At 51.8% G+C, this 18,455-nt stretch overlaps 1 protein-coding gene across 3 annotated transcripts in view; it reads right to left on the bottom strand.

Moving 5' to 3' along the window:
* The window catches only part of ELAC2 (elaC ribonuclease Z 2), a 35,771-nt gene extending 17,685 nt beyond the window's left edge, over positions 1-18,086 (bottom strand). For 2 of the 3 annotated variants that reach the window (XM_024127896.2, XM_024127897.2), the window contains exons 1-7: positions 9,672-9,717; positions 9,472-9,542; positions 8,672-8,736; positions 7,388-7,445; positions 6,530-6,598; positions 5,132-5,239; positions 3,619-3,677 (exon numbers count right to left, since the gene is read on the bottom strand). In XM_024127896.2, the coding sequence (XP_023983664.1) occupies positions 3,619-3,677; positions 5,132-5,239; positions 6,530-6,598; positions 7,388-7,445; positions 8,672-8,736; positions 9,472-9,542; positions 9,672-9,685 (444 nt within the window). In that variant the 5' untranslated portion in view covers positions 9,686-9,717. Of the gene's footprint in view, positions 1-3,618; positions 3,678-5,131; positions 5,240-6,529; positions 6,599-7,387; positions 7,446-8,671; positions 8,737-9,471; positions 9,543-9,671; positions 9,718-11,175; positions 11,235-12,690; positions 12,799-14,088; positions 14,158-14,946; positions 15,005-16,230; positions 16,296-17,030; positions 17,102-17,230; positions 17,282-17,839 lie in introns of those variants that run through there. The other variant, XM_007104505.3, reaches the window with a different exon arrangement.
* Between the last annotated feature and the right edge of the window lie 369 nt (positions 18,087-18,455).

Raw genomic sequence — 18,455 nt, 5'->3', positions numbered from 1 at the left:
TGGACGCTGAGCCTGCGCTTCCGGAGCCTACGCTCCGCAACGGGAGAGGCCACAGCAGTGAGAGGCCTGCGTACTGCAAAAGAAAAAAAAGAAAAAAGAAGATGTGGCCCATATATACAATGGACTATTACCCAGACATAAAAAGGAACAAAATTGGGTCATCTGTAGAGATATGGATGGATCTGGAAAACTGTCAAACAGTGAAGTAAGTCAGAAAGAGAAAAACAAATATCATATATTAAAGCATACATGTGGAATCTGAAAAAATTGGTGTAGACAATCTTATTTACAAAGCAGAAATAAACACACAGATGTAGAGAAGAAATGTATGGCTACCAAGTGTGGGGGGGGGTGAATTGGGAGATTGAGATTGACATGTATACACTATTGATACTATGTATAAAATAGATAAGTAATGAGAACCTATTGTATAGCTCAGGGAACTCTACTCAATTCTGTGGTGATGTAAATCAGAAGGAAATCCAAAAAAACGGGATATATGTATACGTATAGCTCATTCACTTTGCTATACAGTAGAAACACAACATTGTAAAGCAACTATACTCCAATAAAAAAATTAGTATGTCAGCAATGTAACAACTACAATAAGATGATATAAACTAAAAGAAGTGAAGGAGCCTCAATAAAGGCCTGATTCATTTGAAGGGAAACAAAGCTTTTTGTGAAAAAGTAGTCCTTTAATCCTTCTCAAACTCTTCCAAAAAATTGAAGAGGAGGGAACACTCCCAAAGACATTCTATGAAGCCATCATCACCCTGATACCAAAACCAGACAAAGACAACACCAAAAAAGAAAATTACAGGCCAATGTCTTTGATGAATATAGATGCAAAAATTCAACAAAATATTAGCAAACTGAACCCAACAATACACAAAAAAGATCACACACCACGACCAAGTGGGATTCATCCCAAGTTCACAAGGGTGGTTCAACATACTCAAATCAATGTGATACACCATGTCAACAAAAGACAAAAAACACATGATCATCTCAACAGATACAGAAAAAGCATTTGACAAAATTCAACATCCATTCATGATAAAAACTCTTATCAAAGTACGTATAGAGGGACCATGTCTCAAGATAATAAAAGCTATTTATGACAAACCCACAGCCAACATAATACTCAATGGTGAAAAGCTGAAAGCCTTCCTGCTAAAATCTGGAACAAGGATGTTCCACTCTCACCTCTTCTATTCAATATAGTATTGTAAGTCCTAGCCACAGTAATCAGAGAAGAAAAAGAAATTAAAGGTATCCAAATTGGAAGGGAAGAGGCAAAACTGTCATTATTTACAAATAATATGATACTATATATAGAAAACCCTAAAGACTACACACAGAAACTACCAGAACTGATAAACCAATTCAGCAAGGTAGCAGGATACAAGATGAACATACAGAAATCAGTTGCATATCTTTACATCAACAATGAAATATCAGAAAGAGAATGTTAAAAAATAATACCTTTTAAAATCACAACCCAAAGAATAAAATACTTAGGAATACACCTTGCCAAGGAGGTGAAAGACATATGCTGAGAACTATAAAACATTAGTAAAGGAAGTTGAAGATGATTTAAAGAAATGGAAAGATATCCCATGCTCTTGAATAGGAGGAATTAATATTGCTAAAATGGCCATACTACCCAAAGCAATCTACAGATTTAATGTGATCCCTATCAAATTACCCATGACATTTTTCAAAGAAGTAGAACAATACTAAAATTCATATGGAACCACAAAAGATCCAGAATTGCCAAAGCAATCCTGAAGAAAAAGAACAAAGCAGGAAACATAATCCGCCCCCAGACTTCAGACAATACTACAAAGCTACAGCAAGCAAAACAGCATGGTACTGCCACAAAAACAGACAAATGGATCAATGGACCCAAACAGACAGCCCAGAAATAAACCCACACACCTACCGCCAATTAATCTTCAAGAAAGGTGGCAAGAATATACAACAGGAAAAACAGTCTCTTCAGCAAGTGGTGTTGAGAAAGTTGGACAGCCACATGTAAATCAATGAAGTTAGAACACACCTTCTCACCATACACAAAAGTAAACTCAAAATGGCTTAAAGAATTAAACATAAGACATGACACCATAAAACTCCTAGAAGAGAACATAGTCAAAACATTCTCTGATGTAAATCCTACCAAAGTTTTCTTGGTCAGTCTCCCAAGGCAACAGAAGTAAAAACAAACAAATGGGACTTAATCAAACTTACAAGCTTTTGCACAGCAAAGGAAACCATAAACAAAATGAAACGACAACCTGTAGAATGGAAGAAAATATTTGCAAACAATGCAACTAACAAGGGCTTATTTCCAAAATATACAAACCGCTCATACAACTCAACACCAGAAAAACCAAACAACCCAATCCAAAAATGGGCAGAAGACCTAAACAGGTATTTCTCCAAAGAAGACATACAGATGGCCAATAGGCACACGAAAAGACGCTCAACATTGCTAATTGTTAGAGAAATGCAGATCAAAACTACAATGAGCTACCACCTCACACGGGTCAGAATGGCCATCATTCAAAAGTCTACAAATAAATGCCGGAGAGGGTGTGGAGAAAAGGGAATCCTCCTACACTGTTGGTGGGAATGTAAATTGGTGCAGCCACTATGGAGAACAGTATGGAAGTTCCTCAGAAAACCAAAAATAGAATTACCATACAATCCAGCAATCCCACTCCTGGGCATATATCCAGACAAAAGTCTAATTCAAAAAGATGCATGCACCCCTATGATCATAGCAGCACTATTCACAACAGCCAAGACATAGAAACCACCTAAATGTCCATCAACAGATGAATGAATAAAGGTGTGGTACATATATACAATGGAATACTCCTCAGCCTTAAAAAAAAAAATGAAATAATGCCATTTGCAGTAACTTGGATGCCAACTAGAGATTATCATACTAAGTGAAGTAAGTCAGAAAGAGAAAGACAAATACCATATGCTATCACTAATATATGGAATCTAAAATATGACACAGATGAACTTATCTATGAAACAGACTCATGGACATAGAGAACAGATTGTGGTTGGCGGGGTGCGGGGGAGGGATGGAGTGGGAGGTTGGGATTAGCAGATGCAAACTATTATATATAGAATGGATACACAGCAAGGTCCTACTGCATAGCACAGGGAACTGTCTTCAATATCCTGTGATAAACCATAATGGAAAAGAATACAAAAAAAATGTATATATGTGTATAACTGAGTCACTTTGCTGTACAGCAGTAATTAACACAACACTGTAAGTCAACTATACTTCAAACAAAAAAAAATTCCTAAAAAAAAAAAAAAAGTCTTTAACTTCAGAAACTTATCAACTATTTCTGAAGTTCAAGAGGGAGGCTCACAGCCAAATATGAAACATGTCTCTGTAGACTGACTCGGGCTGGAAGAGAATCTGAAAGTACATACTAGCATATACTAGCATAGGTGGTTTACTGGGAACCAGGGCAACTGTTTCCTCTGAACACAGGCGACGGTAGGAGCTGCCACCTTCAAATTACCGGAAACCCTTAGGTCACCAGACACGTGTTCATGTAGAGCGTCCAGCAAGGTGCTTACCTTACAGACAAAAGCTACGACCAAGGAGGGGTCCCTGCCGTGCATTTTCTGGCCAACACCTGAGGAGAAACAAATCCGACCACACAAGGTAAATAGCAATGTCTCCAGGTGCCACAAATCGCGGATCATCCGATACCTAACCTGACCTCACACAAACTTAAATGGATGGAACTGTTCCGATACAAGGGTCCAAGACACACTGGCATTTTTTCTCAAGCAGATCTTTTCCTTCTCCTACTCGTGTTGAGATCTGAGTAAACAAAAATGCAAAATGCCAACCAGAAAATGGCAAGTGAAATGTTTTTAAAAATGACACAGCGCTTCCCTGGTGGCGCAGCGGTTGAGAGTCCGCCTGCCGATGCAGGGGACGCGGGTTCGTGCCCCGGTCCGGGAGGATCCCACGTGCCGCGGAGCGGCTGGGCCCGTGGGCCACGGCCGCCGAGCCTGCGCGTCCGGAGCCTGTGCTCCGCAACGGGAGAGGCCACAGCGGTGAGAGGCCCGCATACCACAGAGGAAAAAAAAAAAAAAAGACACATTTTACCTAGAAGTGGAGATGAGGGGGAAGAGTAAGTTGTAACGTGCTTTACAAACAAGCGTAAAAATATGGGAAGTAACACAAGAGCTACAAGGCCTGCAGAAACGACGTGGGTGTCAGCCCTCACCTGAGCCACCCAAAAGGGACAGCACAGAGGGTCAGGTCAGCCCCTTGTCGGTCCTCAGACAGACACGGCCTCGGGGCAGAGACAGGAACTTATCAACCCTGCCCAGCCCTGGACAACAGCATCCTCAAGCAGCCCAATTCGTTTGATATGTCTCATCCTGGAATTTTAATCCCGTTTCCCAGTAGGCTGTCATTCTGGAAGAAAAGGTGCAAACCCACTCGTTGATATGACTGTTTTGTCTGCTTAGCTGTTAGGTTCTGCACTCAGGAAAAATTAACTTGCGTTACCGCTGCCTTAACGAGAGACAAAAAGTTCACTGTGCCTCCTCTGCTCTGCTGACGCTGTGCTGCAACACCTTCTTTGTGGGGGGGGGTCTGCAGCTATGATGGGCGCACACATAAAAAAGTGATTTTGATTTGGGGATGACACTCACCTGCTACAGCGAAATGGGAACTCAAACAAAAAAATCCGAAGACAGTAATGAATTGTGAAGACTTAATGATCTATACTGTATGAGGAAATAAACAATGTAACTTTATACCAAAAAAAAAAAAGGAGAAACACAAAGCCTCCCAATCAATCACTTGCCAGGTCCTGCTCTTCCTCTGGTTAAGCTGAAGCCAAAGCCTGGGGCTCCCCAGGGCTGCGGATTGGCCCCCACAGCTTCGTGTGGCCGCTTTGAAAGACAACCTCTCACCTGCCCCACAGCTGAATCCTAACGCGGTAAGAAAAAGCGTCTGTTTTGCACGCTGACCTTTCTTATGACAAAGATTCAAATGTAGGGCGGAGGGGGCCGGCGGATTAAGACAGACCCCCACCCCCAGCAGCGCCTGCGGTCCAAGCGCCATTACCATCCGCCGGGTGCCGCTCCCCTTCCGCTGGTCCCGAGTCGGGAGACGGCTCGGGACTCGGCCCCTCCGGACTCTGCGCTGGCTGGTGCTTCCCATTCGCCTGTTCACCTGGTCGGGAAGGGAAACAAGCAAGTGGCACACGCCGAGGGCAAGCCCACAGCCAGGTCGCCCACTACGCCCACCTGTCCCCTACTGGCCACCTCCCCGCCTGGCTCTGGGCTGCAGGCCCCTCCTCCTCATCTTGAGGTTTCGGCCCGGGGCCCAGCCTGACTGCAGCGCGGACTCAAGAGTGCGTGCTGAGCAGAAAGCACCCGCGCACTCAGCTGGTTTATGCGCCGCCAGCACGCTCCGTGCAGACCCTGGCCCAAGGTTCCCCATCGCCACGAGCAGCGGCATTAACTGGGCAGTCAGGTCAGTCTCAAGGTCAAAAAACACTTCCCTGGCTGTCCAGCGGTTAGGGCTGCATGCTTTCACTGCAGGGGCCCCGGGTTCGATTCCTGGTTGGGGAACTAAGATCCCGCAGGCCGTGGTGTGGCGCACGGAATAAATCCCTGCCCCAAGAGGCGGGCACACGGCTGCTGGTCTCAGCGACCCCCGCCCCGCCCAGCCCTCTGAGCCGCCCGCTCTTCCGGGCTCGCCGGGCGGGCTCAGCACTGATCACTCGCACGTGTCGGAGGGTGCGGGGCCACGTGCTGGAGCGGGGAACCGGGCAGGGGCACACCAGGCTGGGGGCGCGGCCGGGGGAGGACACGCGAGGAGAGTGAGCCAGGCCGGGCCGGCGCAGGCCCCTCCCCCGGCGGGTCCCCGGGCTCCTCCGGCGGGGGTGGGAGCTCGTCTGCCCCCCTCTGCACGCGGCAAGCGCAGACCAGGTGACGGTCGAGGAGCCGGCCGTGCACGTCGCTCAGTCGGGAGACCGACAGAGAGCGTGAACCAGACCCCAGGGCGGCACGGACGCGGCAGTGACTCACGTGGACTGCCCGTCTCCACGTCAGGACCGCAGCTCGAGCCCTTCTGACCCCCACCCGCACTCCCGCCGGGCTGCCGCTGCTGCTTATAAACAAGGCTCGCCTGTGCCCACCTCTCCAAGTCCTTGCATCCCAGGAGGGCACCCACACCTGTGGCAATGACCCCTGGCAATAAACGGGCAGATCTGAGGGCAGAGCCTGATTACCTGACACCCCAAAGTGCAACCACGATCGTGACATACGAGGTCAATGCGTCTGTCCTCAAGGTCATGAGCTCCTTAAAGGCAGGAACTCCTCGGCTAAACTCCCTAATCATGCTCAGAACACAGAGCCGGGTACACAGGCCAGCGATCAGGCAGTTTCTTTTGCCACCTGCCTTCCTGACCCCGGACCCACGTCCTCCCACTCCCGGGAATCGCGGCTTCACACTCACCGTGGATGGGGATCTGGAAGACCGTCATGGTCTCGTCCTGGTATTCCGGCGCGGAGTGGGGGCGCACGGCTGCGGGGAAAAGACCACAGGACAGTGACTGCAGCAGCGAACGAGGCGTGAGGATCAAGTCCACATCGCTGCCCGCGAGCACCAAGCTGCTCTGGGATTCTGGCGGGAGTCTGCGCCAAAGCCAGACTTTCTGGGTAAACGCAAGCGTTTAGGAAAACGGCGAAAACGTATTTTCATCGGCCACTAATATTTAGGTCAGCCACACGACGATCACAGGCGATAACCCGCTAAAATAAACACGGAGCCGAGACTTCAACGCGAGAGACACAGGCAAACGCTCAGCATCGCGAGGCCAGAGCCGATCCTCTCAACTCGGAGACCCGGGACACATTCCGAAATAAAACAAACGCTCGTGTTTCTACAGAAGAACAAGCCAGAGACGCACCGGGCTCCGCCGGCACATCGGCCAGGCCTCCTCGCATCAAGCGGCCACGCGCCTCCGGGCCCAGTCAGCTGCTCACAGCCCTTCTCCCTACAAGGGGCCCAAGGCCATTCGATGAGAGAACCACCTGTTGGGCCAGGGCGGAGCCTCGGCGCCCCAAGGGAGACCCCCACCTCACGCAGCAGCACGCAGCAGCTTTTCACTCACTCCTGCCTCCCCGGCCCGTGTTTGGGGAGGGGCGGGAGGTGAGGGCACAGAAAGTGCAGCAAGCAATATTTTAAAAATTCATCTCGCGTGGATGAAGCATTTGATTTTAAGGTTTAATTTCGTCAGCTTTTATGGATTCTGATTTGAGAGATGGGGACATATGAGACAGAAATGGCAATGAGTCATAATCAAGGACATACCCAGGTCTATTCCTTTCAGTGGACCAGAAAATATTTTGATAGCTTCCAGGTACTTTTCCTAAGGAAGAAAAATAAGGAAGTGAGCAGTTACGGCTGCACAGACAGAGGACACGGCAACACGTCCAAGTACACGAGCGGCATCAAAGGTACCAACATAAAACACAGTTCAGAGAGTATTTTGAACTTCCCTCATACCAATATTTACTGAGTGTCCACCAAATGTTAGATGCCAAGGGGTCAGCAGTGAAAAGATGGGGTCCCTGCCCTCACGGAACTTAGAATCCAGGGGAGGAGACAAAAACAATACAAATGACAACCAGCAGCCGTGGTGCTGAGGGACCTGCAGATACGAAAAACGCGGGGAGCTGGGATCCGGCCCATCTGGAGCGTTGGGGGCAGCCCCTGAGCAAACACCCTTTGAGGTGAGCCCTGAAGGAAGGACACAGGCGGGGCAAGAGGGGAACTGGCGCGTGGACGAAGGCCCGAGACAGGAAGGGGCTTCCGTGAAGAGCTAAAAGCCGGCCCGCAGCCCCGCCTGGTGACCAGGGCACAGATGCCAGGGCCGGCGAGGGCCTGGGCCGACAGGACCCGTGGGCCACGTGAAGGCGTTTGGACTGTTTACAACGAAGACCCTTGAAGGGTTTTAGGTTGAAGCTGAAGTGACCCGCCTGCGGCTCCGCTTGGGAGGGGTCCCTCTGGCCGCGGCGCTGGACGGTCACAGGGGGGCAGAATTGGACATGGGAAGCAATGGCAGTAGAAGGTGTAGTGACAGACCAGCGAGAAGAAGACAGAGAGACGGCCACGCAGCATTATTCTGGGCGCAGACTTTACAAGGCTGGCCTTTTACCCTAGCACCTGGGAAGTGAACCCTTATGCTAACAATGTGTACACAACCTCTCGACAGCGTCCTAAGCTGGCTGGGAAGGGACGAAGACGTCTGAAATTTAATAAATAAGGATAAAAGCCGGTATCTGTTGTTTCCATATGGCGTGAAACACCTGATTAAGAATGAGTGTTTTGCGTGTTACCTCGTTTAGTCCTTAACAACTGCAAACCATTTCACAGATGAAGACACTGAGGCTCCAGAAAGGAAAGTAACTCAGTCAAGGTCATAGAGTTAATAAGGTTTATGGACTCAGGTGTCTTTAACTCGAAAGGCAAAGTGTTTATGCCACTGTCAATTAACTCTGGAGGGCAGAAGGCTGATTTGTAAAATTGGAAACCCTCGTTACTCACATTGAAATGGAGGGCTTAGCTTTGACAGCTGAGTCAGGAGAGACTCACCAGTTGTGGAGGTCCAGAGAGCACACACTTGGGAACCCCGGTTTCCTTTAAGGTAAGAATCATTCCTAAGAGGGAGGAAGGAAATCAGATCTCTCATCCCCCCGACCCGTAGCTGCAGCCAGGAGGCGCACTCCTCGCTCAGTGTGCTAGTTTTCTGCCTGCTGCGCCTGTGCGGAGCAGAAGCGACACTGGCCAGGCCTGCGAGGGACGCCGACCATCACTCAGGTGCCTCCAGACGGGCAGGACTTGACACCAGGGTGACGCACCTCGGGTGAAAATCATGCCAAGCCAGAGGCAGGCCACAGATTCTGCACCCTGGTGCTTCCTGGCCTCACCTGAGTCTCAGCTCTGGCAATGAGACTGGTTCAGCCTCCACTCCCTCCTACCCGCTCCACGAACCTTACAGAATCTGGCGGCAGAACAATCTCGACCCTTCTAATTGACGGGCATAAACAAGGGGGTAATCTGGACACTGGGCATCTGTGTGTAGTGAGTGGACGGTCTCAATGGTGAATATTGACATGTTGACCATAATCACCATCACCACACTCTCCAGTTTGTCCCATACCTCCAGTCCAGCAACTCAATAAATGACGTGGATGGTTAACACCTGCAGGCAGCGTCTACGTCAAAACCTACTCTTCCGAGTCAGCTTTTGATTCTCCCTGCTGCAGCTGAGGGGGCCGGCATAAAAAGAATTCCAGACCCCCGGACTCCGAAGTCGGGCAAAAAAAGGGCCAGGCAGGTTAAAATCCCAGACACCTGACCCCAGCCCCTGACCTGGGAAAGCATAAACTCACCACACAGCCCTCCAACATTAGACCAGTGCATTCGGGTCAGGAATATGTTGTCCAAACGAGACACCTTCAGCCTAAGAAAAAGAAAGCGTTGGAGCAGGACAAAACAGAAGGACCAGGGACCCATTCTCCTGCTGTAACATTCCCTCCTGCCTCAAAGCCGCAGAGTCATTCCCCACCCCGCAGGAAAATGGCTGGCTCACTTGTGCTCCTGCATGAGTCGCTGGATGCCTTCCCCGCAGTTGAAGAGATACCTAGAGGACGAACATTACACCAGAGAGTCATTAGATTCGGTTCTGTAAAACCTCTGCCGCCGTTTATATGCTTTGTTGTACACCACAGAAGCTTTTGCACAGCAAAGGAAACCATAAACAAAATGAAACGACAACCTGTAGAATGGAAGAAAATATTTGCAAACAATGCAACTAACAAGGGCTTATTTCCAAAATATACAAACCGCTCATACAACTCAACACCAGAAAAACCAAACAACCCAATCCAAAAATGGGCAGAAGACCTAAACAGGTATTTCTCCAAAGAAGACATACAGATGGCCAATAGGCACACGAAAAGACGCTCAACATTGCTAATTGTTAGAGAAATGCAGATCAAAACTACAATGAGCTACCACCTCACACGGGTCAGAATGGCCATCATTCAAAAGTCTACAAATAAATGCCGGAGAGGGTGTGGAGAAAAGGGAATCCTCCTACACTGTTGGTGGGAATGTAAATTGGTGCAGCCACTATGGAGAACAGTATGGAAGTTCCTCAGAAAACCAAAAATAGAATTACCATACAATCCAGCAATCCCACTCCTGGGCATATATCCAGACAAAAGTCTAATTCAAAAAGATGCATGCACCCCTATGATCATAGCAGCACTATTCACAACAGCCAAGACATAGAAACCACCTAAATGTCCATCAACAGATGAATGAATAAAGGTGTGGTACATATATACAATGGAATACTCCTCAGCCTTAAAAAAAAAAATGAAATAATGCCATTTGCAGTAACTTGGATGCCAACTAGAGATTATCATACTAAGTGAAGTAAGTCAGAAAGAGAAAGACAAATACCATATGCTATCACTAATATATGGAATCTAAAATATGACACAGATGAACTTATCTATGAAACAGACTCATGGACATAGAGAACAGATTGTGGTTGGCGGGGTGCGGGGGAGGGATGGAGTGGGAGGTTGGGATTAGCAGATGCAAACTATTATATATAGAATGGATACACAGCAAGGTCCTACTGCATAGCACAGGGAACTGTCTTCAATATCCTGTGATAAACCATAATGGAAAAGAATACAAAAAAAATGTATATATGTGTATAACTGAGTCACTTTGCTGTACAGCAGTAATTAACACAACACTGTAAGTCAACTATACTTCAAACAAAAAAAAATTCCTAAAAAAAAAAAAAAAGTCTTTAACTTCAGAAACTTATCAACTATTTCTGAAGTTCAAGAGGGAGGCTCACAGCCAAATATGAAACATGTCTCTGTAGACTGACTCGGGCTGGAAGAGAATCTGAAAGTACATACTAGCATATACTAGCATAGGTGGTTTACTGGGAACCAGGGCAACTGTTTCCTCTGAACACAGGCGACGGTAGGAGCTGCCACCTTCAAATTACCGGAAACCCTTAGGTCACCAGACACGTGTTCATGTAGAGCGTCCAGCAAGGTGCTTACCTTACAGACAAAAGCTACGACCAAGGAGGGGTCCCTGCCGTGCATTTTCTGGCCAACACCTGAGGAGAAACAAATCCGACCACACAAGGTAAATAGCAATGTCTCCAGGTGCCACAAATCGCGGATCATCCGATACCTAACCTGACCTCACACAAACTTAAATGGATGGAACTGTTCCGATACAAGGGTCCAAGACACACTGGCATTTTTTCTCAAGCAGATCTTTTCCTTCTCCTACTCGTGTTGAGATCTGAGTAAACAAAAATGCAAAATGCCAACCAGAAAATGGCAAGTGAAATGTTTTTAAAAATGACACAGCGCTTCCCTGGTGGCGCAGCGGTTGAGAGTCCGCCTGCCGATGCAGGGGACGCGGGTTCGTGCCCCGGTCCGGGAGGATCCCACGTGCCGCGGAGCGGCTGGGCCCGTGGGCCACGGCCGCCGAGCCTGCGCGTCCGGAGCCTGTGCTCCACAACGGGAGAGGCCACAGCGGTGAGAGGCCCGCATACCACAGAGGAAAAAAAAAAAAAAAAAGACACATTTTACCTAGAAGTGGAGATGAGGGGGAAGAGTAAGTTGTAACGTGCTTTACAAACAAGCGTAAAAATATGGGAAGTAACACAAGAGCTACAAGGCCTGCAGAAACGACGTGGGTGTCAGCCCTCACCTGAGCCACCCAAAAGGGACAGCACAGAGGGTCAGGTCAGCCCCTTGTCGGTCCTCAGACAGACACGGCCTCGGGGCAGAGACAGGAACTTATCAACCCTGCCCAGCCCTGGACAACAGCATCCTCAAGCAGCCCAATTCGTTTGATATGTCTCATCCTGGAATTTTAATCCAGTTTCCCAGTAGGCTGTCATTCTGGAAGAAAAGGTGCAAACCCACTCGTTGATATGACTGTTTTGTCTGCTTAGCTGTTAGGTTCTGCACTCAGGAAAAATTAACTTGCGTTACCGCTGCCTTAACGAGAGACAAAAAGTTCACTGTGCCTCCTCTGCTCTGCTGACGCTGTGCTGCAACACCTTCTTTGTGGGGGGGGGTCTGCAGCTATGATGGGCGCACACATAAAAAAGTGATTTTGATTTGGGGATGACACTCACCTGCTACAGCGAAATGGGAACTCAAACAAAAAAATCCGAAGACAGTAATGAATTGTGAAGACTTAATGATCTATACTGTATGAGGAAATAAACAATGTAACTTTATACCAAAAAAAAAAAAGGAGAAACACAAAGCCTCCCAATCAATCACTTGCCAGGTCCTGCTCTTCCTCTGGTTAAGCTGAAGCCAAAGCCTGGGGCTCCCCAGGGCTGCGGATTGGCCCCCACAGCTTCGTGTGGCCGCTTTGAAAGACAACCTCTCACCTGCCCCACAGCTGAATCCTAACGCGGTAAGAAAAAGCGTCTGTTTTGCACGCTGACCTTTCTTATGACAAAGATTCAAATGTAGGGCGGAGGGGGCCGGCGGATTAAGACAGACCCCCACCCCCAGCAGCGCCTGCGGTCCAAGCGCCATTACCATCCGCCGGGTGCCGCTCCCCTTCCGCTGGTCCCGAGTCGGGAGACGGCTCGGGACTCGGCCCCTCCGGACTCTGCGCTGGCTGGTGCTTCCCATTCGCCTGTTCACCTGGTCGGGAAGGGAAACAAGCAAGTGGCACACGCCGAGGGCAAGCCCACAGCCAGGTCGCCCACTACGCCCACCTGTCCCCTACTGGCCACCTCCCCGCCTGGCTCTGGGCTGCAGGCCCCTCCTCCTCATCTTGAGGTTTCGGCCCGGGGCCCAGCCTGACTGCAGCGCGGACTCAAGAGTGCGTGCTGAGCAGAAAGCACCCGCGCACTCAGCTGGTTTATGCGCCGCCAGCACGCTCCGTGCAGACCCTGGCCCAAGGTTCCCCATCGCCACGAGCAGCGGCATTAACTGGGCAGTCAGGTCAGTCTCAAGGTCAAAAAACACTTCCCTGGCTGTCCAGCGGTTAGGGCTGCATGCTTTCACTGCAGGGGCCCCGGGTTCGATTCCTGGTTGGGGAACTAAGATCCCGCAGGCCGTGGTGTGGCGCACGGAATAAATCCCTGCCCCAAGAGGCGGGCACGCGGCTGCTGGTCTCAGCGACCCCCGCCCCGCCCAGCCCTCTGAGCCGCCCGCTCTTCCGGGCTCGCCGGGCGGGCTCAGCACTGATCACTCGCACGTGTCGGAGGGTGCGGGGCCACGTGCTGGAGCGGGGAACCGGGCAGGGGCACACCAGGCTGGGGGCGCGGCCGGGGGAGGACACGCGAGGAGAGTGAGCCAGGCCGGGCCGGCGCAGGCCCCTCCCCCGGCGGGTCCCCGGGCTCCTCCGGCGGGGGTGGGAGCTCGTCTGCCCCCCTCTGCACGCGGCAAGCGCAGACCAGGTGACGGTCGAGGAGCCGGCCGTGCACGTCGCTCAGTCGGGAGACCGACAGAGAGCGTGAACCAGACCCCAGGGCGGCACGGACGCGGCAGTGACTCACGTGGACTGCCCGTCTCCACGTCAGGACCGCAGCTCGAGCCCTTCTGACCCCCACCCGCACTCCCGCCGGGCTGCCGCTGCTGCTTATAAACAAGGCTCGCCTGTGCCCACCTCTCCAAGTCCTTGCATCCCAGGAGGGCACCCACACCTGTGGCAATGACCCCTGGCAATAAACGGGCAGATCTGAGGGCAGAGCCTGATTACCTGACACCCCAAAGTGCAACCACGATCGTGACATACGAGGTCAATGCGTCTGTCCTCAAGGTCATGAGCTCCTTAAAGGCAGGAACTCCTCGGCTAAACTCCCTAATCATGCTCAGAACACAGAGCCGGGTACACAGGCCAGCGATCAGGCAGTTTCTTTTGCCACCTGCCTTCCTGACCCCGGACCCACGTCCTCCCACTCCCGGGAATCGCGGCTTCACACTCACCGTGGATGGGGATCTGGAAGACCGTCATGGTCTCGTCCTGGTATTCCGGCGCGGAGTGGGGGCGCACGGCTGCGGGGAAAAGACCACAGGACAGTGACTGCAGCAGCGAACGAGGCGTGAGGATCAAGTCCACATCGCTGCCCGCGAGCACCAAGCTGCTCTGGGATTCTGGCGGGAGTCTGCGCCAAAGCCAGACTTTCTGGGTAAACGCAAGCGTTTAGGAAAACGGCGAAAACGTATTTTCATCGGCCACTAATATTTAGGTCAGCCACACGACGATCACAGGCGATAACCCGCTAAAATAAACACGGAGCCGAGACTTCAACGCGAGAGACACAGGCAAACGCTCAGCATCGCGAGGCCAGAGCCGATCCTCTCAACTCGGAGACCCGGGACACATTCCGAAATAAAACAAACGCTCGTGTTTCTACAGAAGAACAAGCCAGAGACGCACCGGGCTCCGCCGGCACATCGGCCAGGCCTCCTCGCATCAAGCGGCCACGCGCCTCCGGGCCCAGTCAGCTGCTCACAGCCCTTCTCCCTACAAGGGGCCCAAGGCCATTCGATGAGAGAACCACCTGTTGGGCCAGGGCGGAGCCTCGGCGCCCCAAGGGAGACCCCCACCTCACGCAGCAGCACGCAGCAGCTTTTCACTCACTCCTGCCTCCCCGGCCCGTGTTTGGGGAGGGGCGGGAGGTGAGGGCACAGAAAGTGCAGCAAGCAATATTTTAAAAATTCATCTCGCGTGGATGAAGCATTTGATTTTAAGGTTTAATTTCGTCAGCTTTTATGGATTCTGATTTGAGAGATGGGGACATATGAGACAGAAATGGCAATGAGTCATAATCAAGGACATACCCAGGTCTATTCCTTTCAGTGGACCAGAAAATATTTTGATAGCTTCCAGGTACTTTTCCTAAGGAAGAAAAATAAGGAAGTGAGCAGTTACGGCTGCACAGACAGAGGACACGGCAACACGTCCAAGTACACGAGCGGCATCAAAGGTACCAACATAAAACACAGTTCAGAGAGTATTCTGAACTTCCCTCATACCAATATTTACTGAGTGTCCACCAAATGTTAGATGCCAAGGGGTCAGCAGTGAAAAGATGGGGTCCCTGCCCTCACGGAACTTAGAATCCAGGGGAGGAGACAAAAACAATACAAATGACAACCAGCAGCCGTGGTGCTGAGGGACCTGCAGATACGAAAAACGCGGGGAGCTGGGATCCGGCCCATCTGGAGCGTTGGGGGCAGCCCCTGAGCAAACACCCTTTGAGGTGAGCCCTGAAGGAAGGACACAGGCGGGGCAAGAGGGGAACTGGCGCGTGGACGAAGGCCCGAGACAGGAAGGGGCTTCCGTGAAGAGCTAAAAGCCGGCCCGCAGCCCCGCCTGGTGACCAGGGCACAGATGCCAGGGCCGGCGAGGGCCTGGGCCGACAGGACCCGTGGGCCACGTGAAGGCGTTTGGACTGTTTACAATGAAGACCCTTGAAGGGTTTTAGGCTGAAGCTGAAGTGACCCGCCTGCGGCTCCGCTTGGGAGGGGTCCCTCTGGCCGCGGCGCTGGACGGTCACAGGGGGGCAGAATTGGACATGGGAAGCAATGGCAGTAGAAGGTGTAGTGACAGACCAGCGAGAAGAAGACAGAGAGACGGCCACGCAGCATTATTCTGGGCGCAGACTTTACAAGGCTGGCCTTTTACCCTAGCACCTGGGAAGTGAACCCTTATGCTAACAATGTGTACACAACCTCTCGACAGCGTCCTAAGCTGGCTGGGAAGGGACGAAGACGTCTGAAATTTAATAAATAAGGATAAAAGCCGGTATCTGTTGTTTCCATATGGCGTGAAACACCTGATTAAGAATGAGTGTTTTGCGTGTTACCTCGTTTAGTCCTTAACAACTGCAAACCATTACACAGATGAAGACACTGAGGCTCCAGAAAGGAAAGTAACTCAGTCAAGGTCATAGAGTTAATAAGGTTTATGGACTCAGGTGTCTTTAACTCGAAAGGCAAAGTGTTTATGCCACTGTCAATTAACTCTGGAGGGCAGAAGGCTGATTTGTAAAATTGGAAACCCTCGTTACTCACATTGAAATGGAGGGCTTAGCTTTGACAGCTGAGTCAGGAGAGACTCACCAGTTGTGGAGGTCCAGAGAGCACACACTTGGGAACCCCGGTTTCCTTTAAGGTAAGAATCATTCCTAAGAGGGAGGAAGGAAATCAGATCTCTCATCCCCCCGACCCGTAGCTGCAGCCAGGAGGCGCACTCCTCGCTCAGTGTGCTAGTTTTCTGCCTGCTGCGCCTGTGCGGAGCAGAAGCGACACTGGCCAGGCCTGCGAGGGACGCCGACCATCACTCAGGTGCCTCCAGACGGGCAGGACTTGACACCAGGGTGACGCACCTCGGGTGAAAATCATGCCAAGCCAGAGGCAGGCCACAGATTCTGCACCCTGGTGCTTCCTGGCCTCACCTGAGTCTCAGCTCTGGCAATGAGACTGGTTCAGCCTCCACTCCCTCCTACCCGCTCCACGAACCTTACAGAATCTGGCGGCAGAACAATCTCGACCCTTCTAATTGACGGGCATAAACAAGGGGGTAATCTGGACACTGGGCATCTGTGTGTAGTGAGTGGACGGTCTCAATGGTGAATATTGACATGTTGACCATAATCACCATCACCACACTCTCCAGTTTGTCCCATACCTCCAGTCCAGCAACTCAATAAATGACGTGGATGGTTAACACCTGCAGGCAGCGTCTACGTCAAAACCTACTCTTCCGAGTCAGCTTTTGATTCTCCCTGCTGCAGCTGAGGGGGCCGGCATAAAAAGAATTCCAGACCCCCGGACTCCGAAGTCGGGCAAAAAAAGGGCCAGGCAGGTTAAAATCCCAGACACCTGACCCCAGCCCCTGACCTGGGAAAGCATAAACTCACCACACAGCCCTCCAACATTAGACCAGTGCATTCGGGTCAGGAATATGTTGTCCAAACGAGACACCTTCAGCCTAAGAAAAAGAAAGCGTTGGAGCAGGACAAAACAGAAGGACCAGGGACCCATTCTCCTGCTGTAACATTCCCTCCTGCCTCAAAGCCGCAGAGTCATTCCCCACCCCGCAGGAAAATGGCTGGCTCACTTGTGCTCCTGCATGAGTCGCTGGATGCCTTCCCCGCAGTTGAAGAGATACCTAGAGAACGAACATTACACCAGAGAGTCATTAGATTCGGTTCTGTAAAACCTCTGCCGCCGTTTATATGCTTTGTTGTACACCACAGGGGAAAACAACTAAAAACACATGCTGTGCTACCAACCGCATTTCTGCTGTTGGGGCGCTGGGGTTTGAACCTTCCTCAGCAGAGGCAGGGAGGGATCTGGGGCCTGAGTAGGCTCGAACTGGGGCGAGATGCGTCCTTTCCCCATCACCTCCTCCGCAGACCTGCCCACCCCCAACACGGACTAGGGGGCCCTGGTCCTGGGGTGCACGGGAGGGGGGTCAGGGCTGAGGCTTGGGAAAGGAACGCTTATACCCAAGTCTGTCTACAGGTCAGCGGGACCTCCCGGAGCCACACGGACGGGGATGTAAGGGATCTAGGCTCTCGCATCCACACTGGGAAAGGGGGGATGGGCGGGGTACCAAGCCCAGGAAGGGGCCCCGATGCTCTGGGCGCTCAGCTCTGCGGCCTGCGGGGCGGGGCTTGGCCAAGGGACCCGCTGGGCCGGCCGGACCCCGGCGCGGCGCACTGACCGGTTGAACTCGGAGAAGACGTAGAGCGCAGCGCCTGCATCCCGGCCGCCGGCCGCCACCACCTGCAGGTACACGGTGTTCGGGCCCCCGGGCCCCCACGACGGGCCGCGCTTCTCCCGCGTGCGCAGGTGCCGCAGCGGGTCCTTGGGCGGCCGCGGCCGGCGAGTCGGCCCCTGCGACATGGCGCGCCCGGCCGCGCACCGCAGCCACAGCAGCGAGCGGAAAGTCCACATGCGCCCCCTCCTCCCGCTCCTGGGCGCAACCGGCGGCCTAAGTCCGCGTGCCCCGAGCGCCGCCCCTCCGCCCGCGTGGCGCCCCAGCCAGTCAGCGCGCCGCCAGCCGGGCCGCCCGCCTACGCGAGGCCGCGCGTCCAATAGGGAGGAGCCTCGCCGCTCCGGACGTGTCAATTGGCGGTGGCCATAGAGAGGAGGAATGCTAGAGCGCCCTGAACGGCCCCGCCCCTGGTCTCTTTCCGGCTTCCCCGCGTCAATTCTTTCCGGAAATCTTCCCTCGCCTGGGCTGGACTTCTGGGAGCGCAGGACCGGAAAAGGCAATGTCAGCCGGAGACAAGGTCCTCGGAATGGAGTTGGTTGAGGGGTGATCGACCCGTCCCGAC

This window comes from Physeter macrocephalus, chromosome 14 (assembly GCF_002837175.3).
Source record: "Physeter macrocephalus isolate SW-GA chromosome 14, ASM283717v5, whole genome shotgun sequence".
NCBI lineage: Eukaryota > Metazoa > Chordata > Mammalia > Artiodactyla > Physeteridae > Physeter > Physeter macrocephalus.
This window is presented reverse-complemented; position numbering and strand designations above follow the sequence as displayed.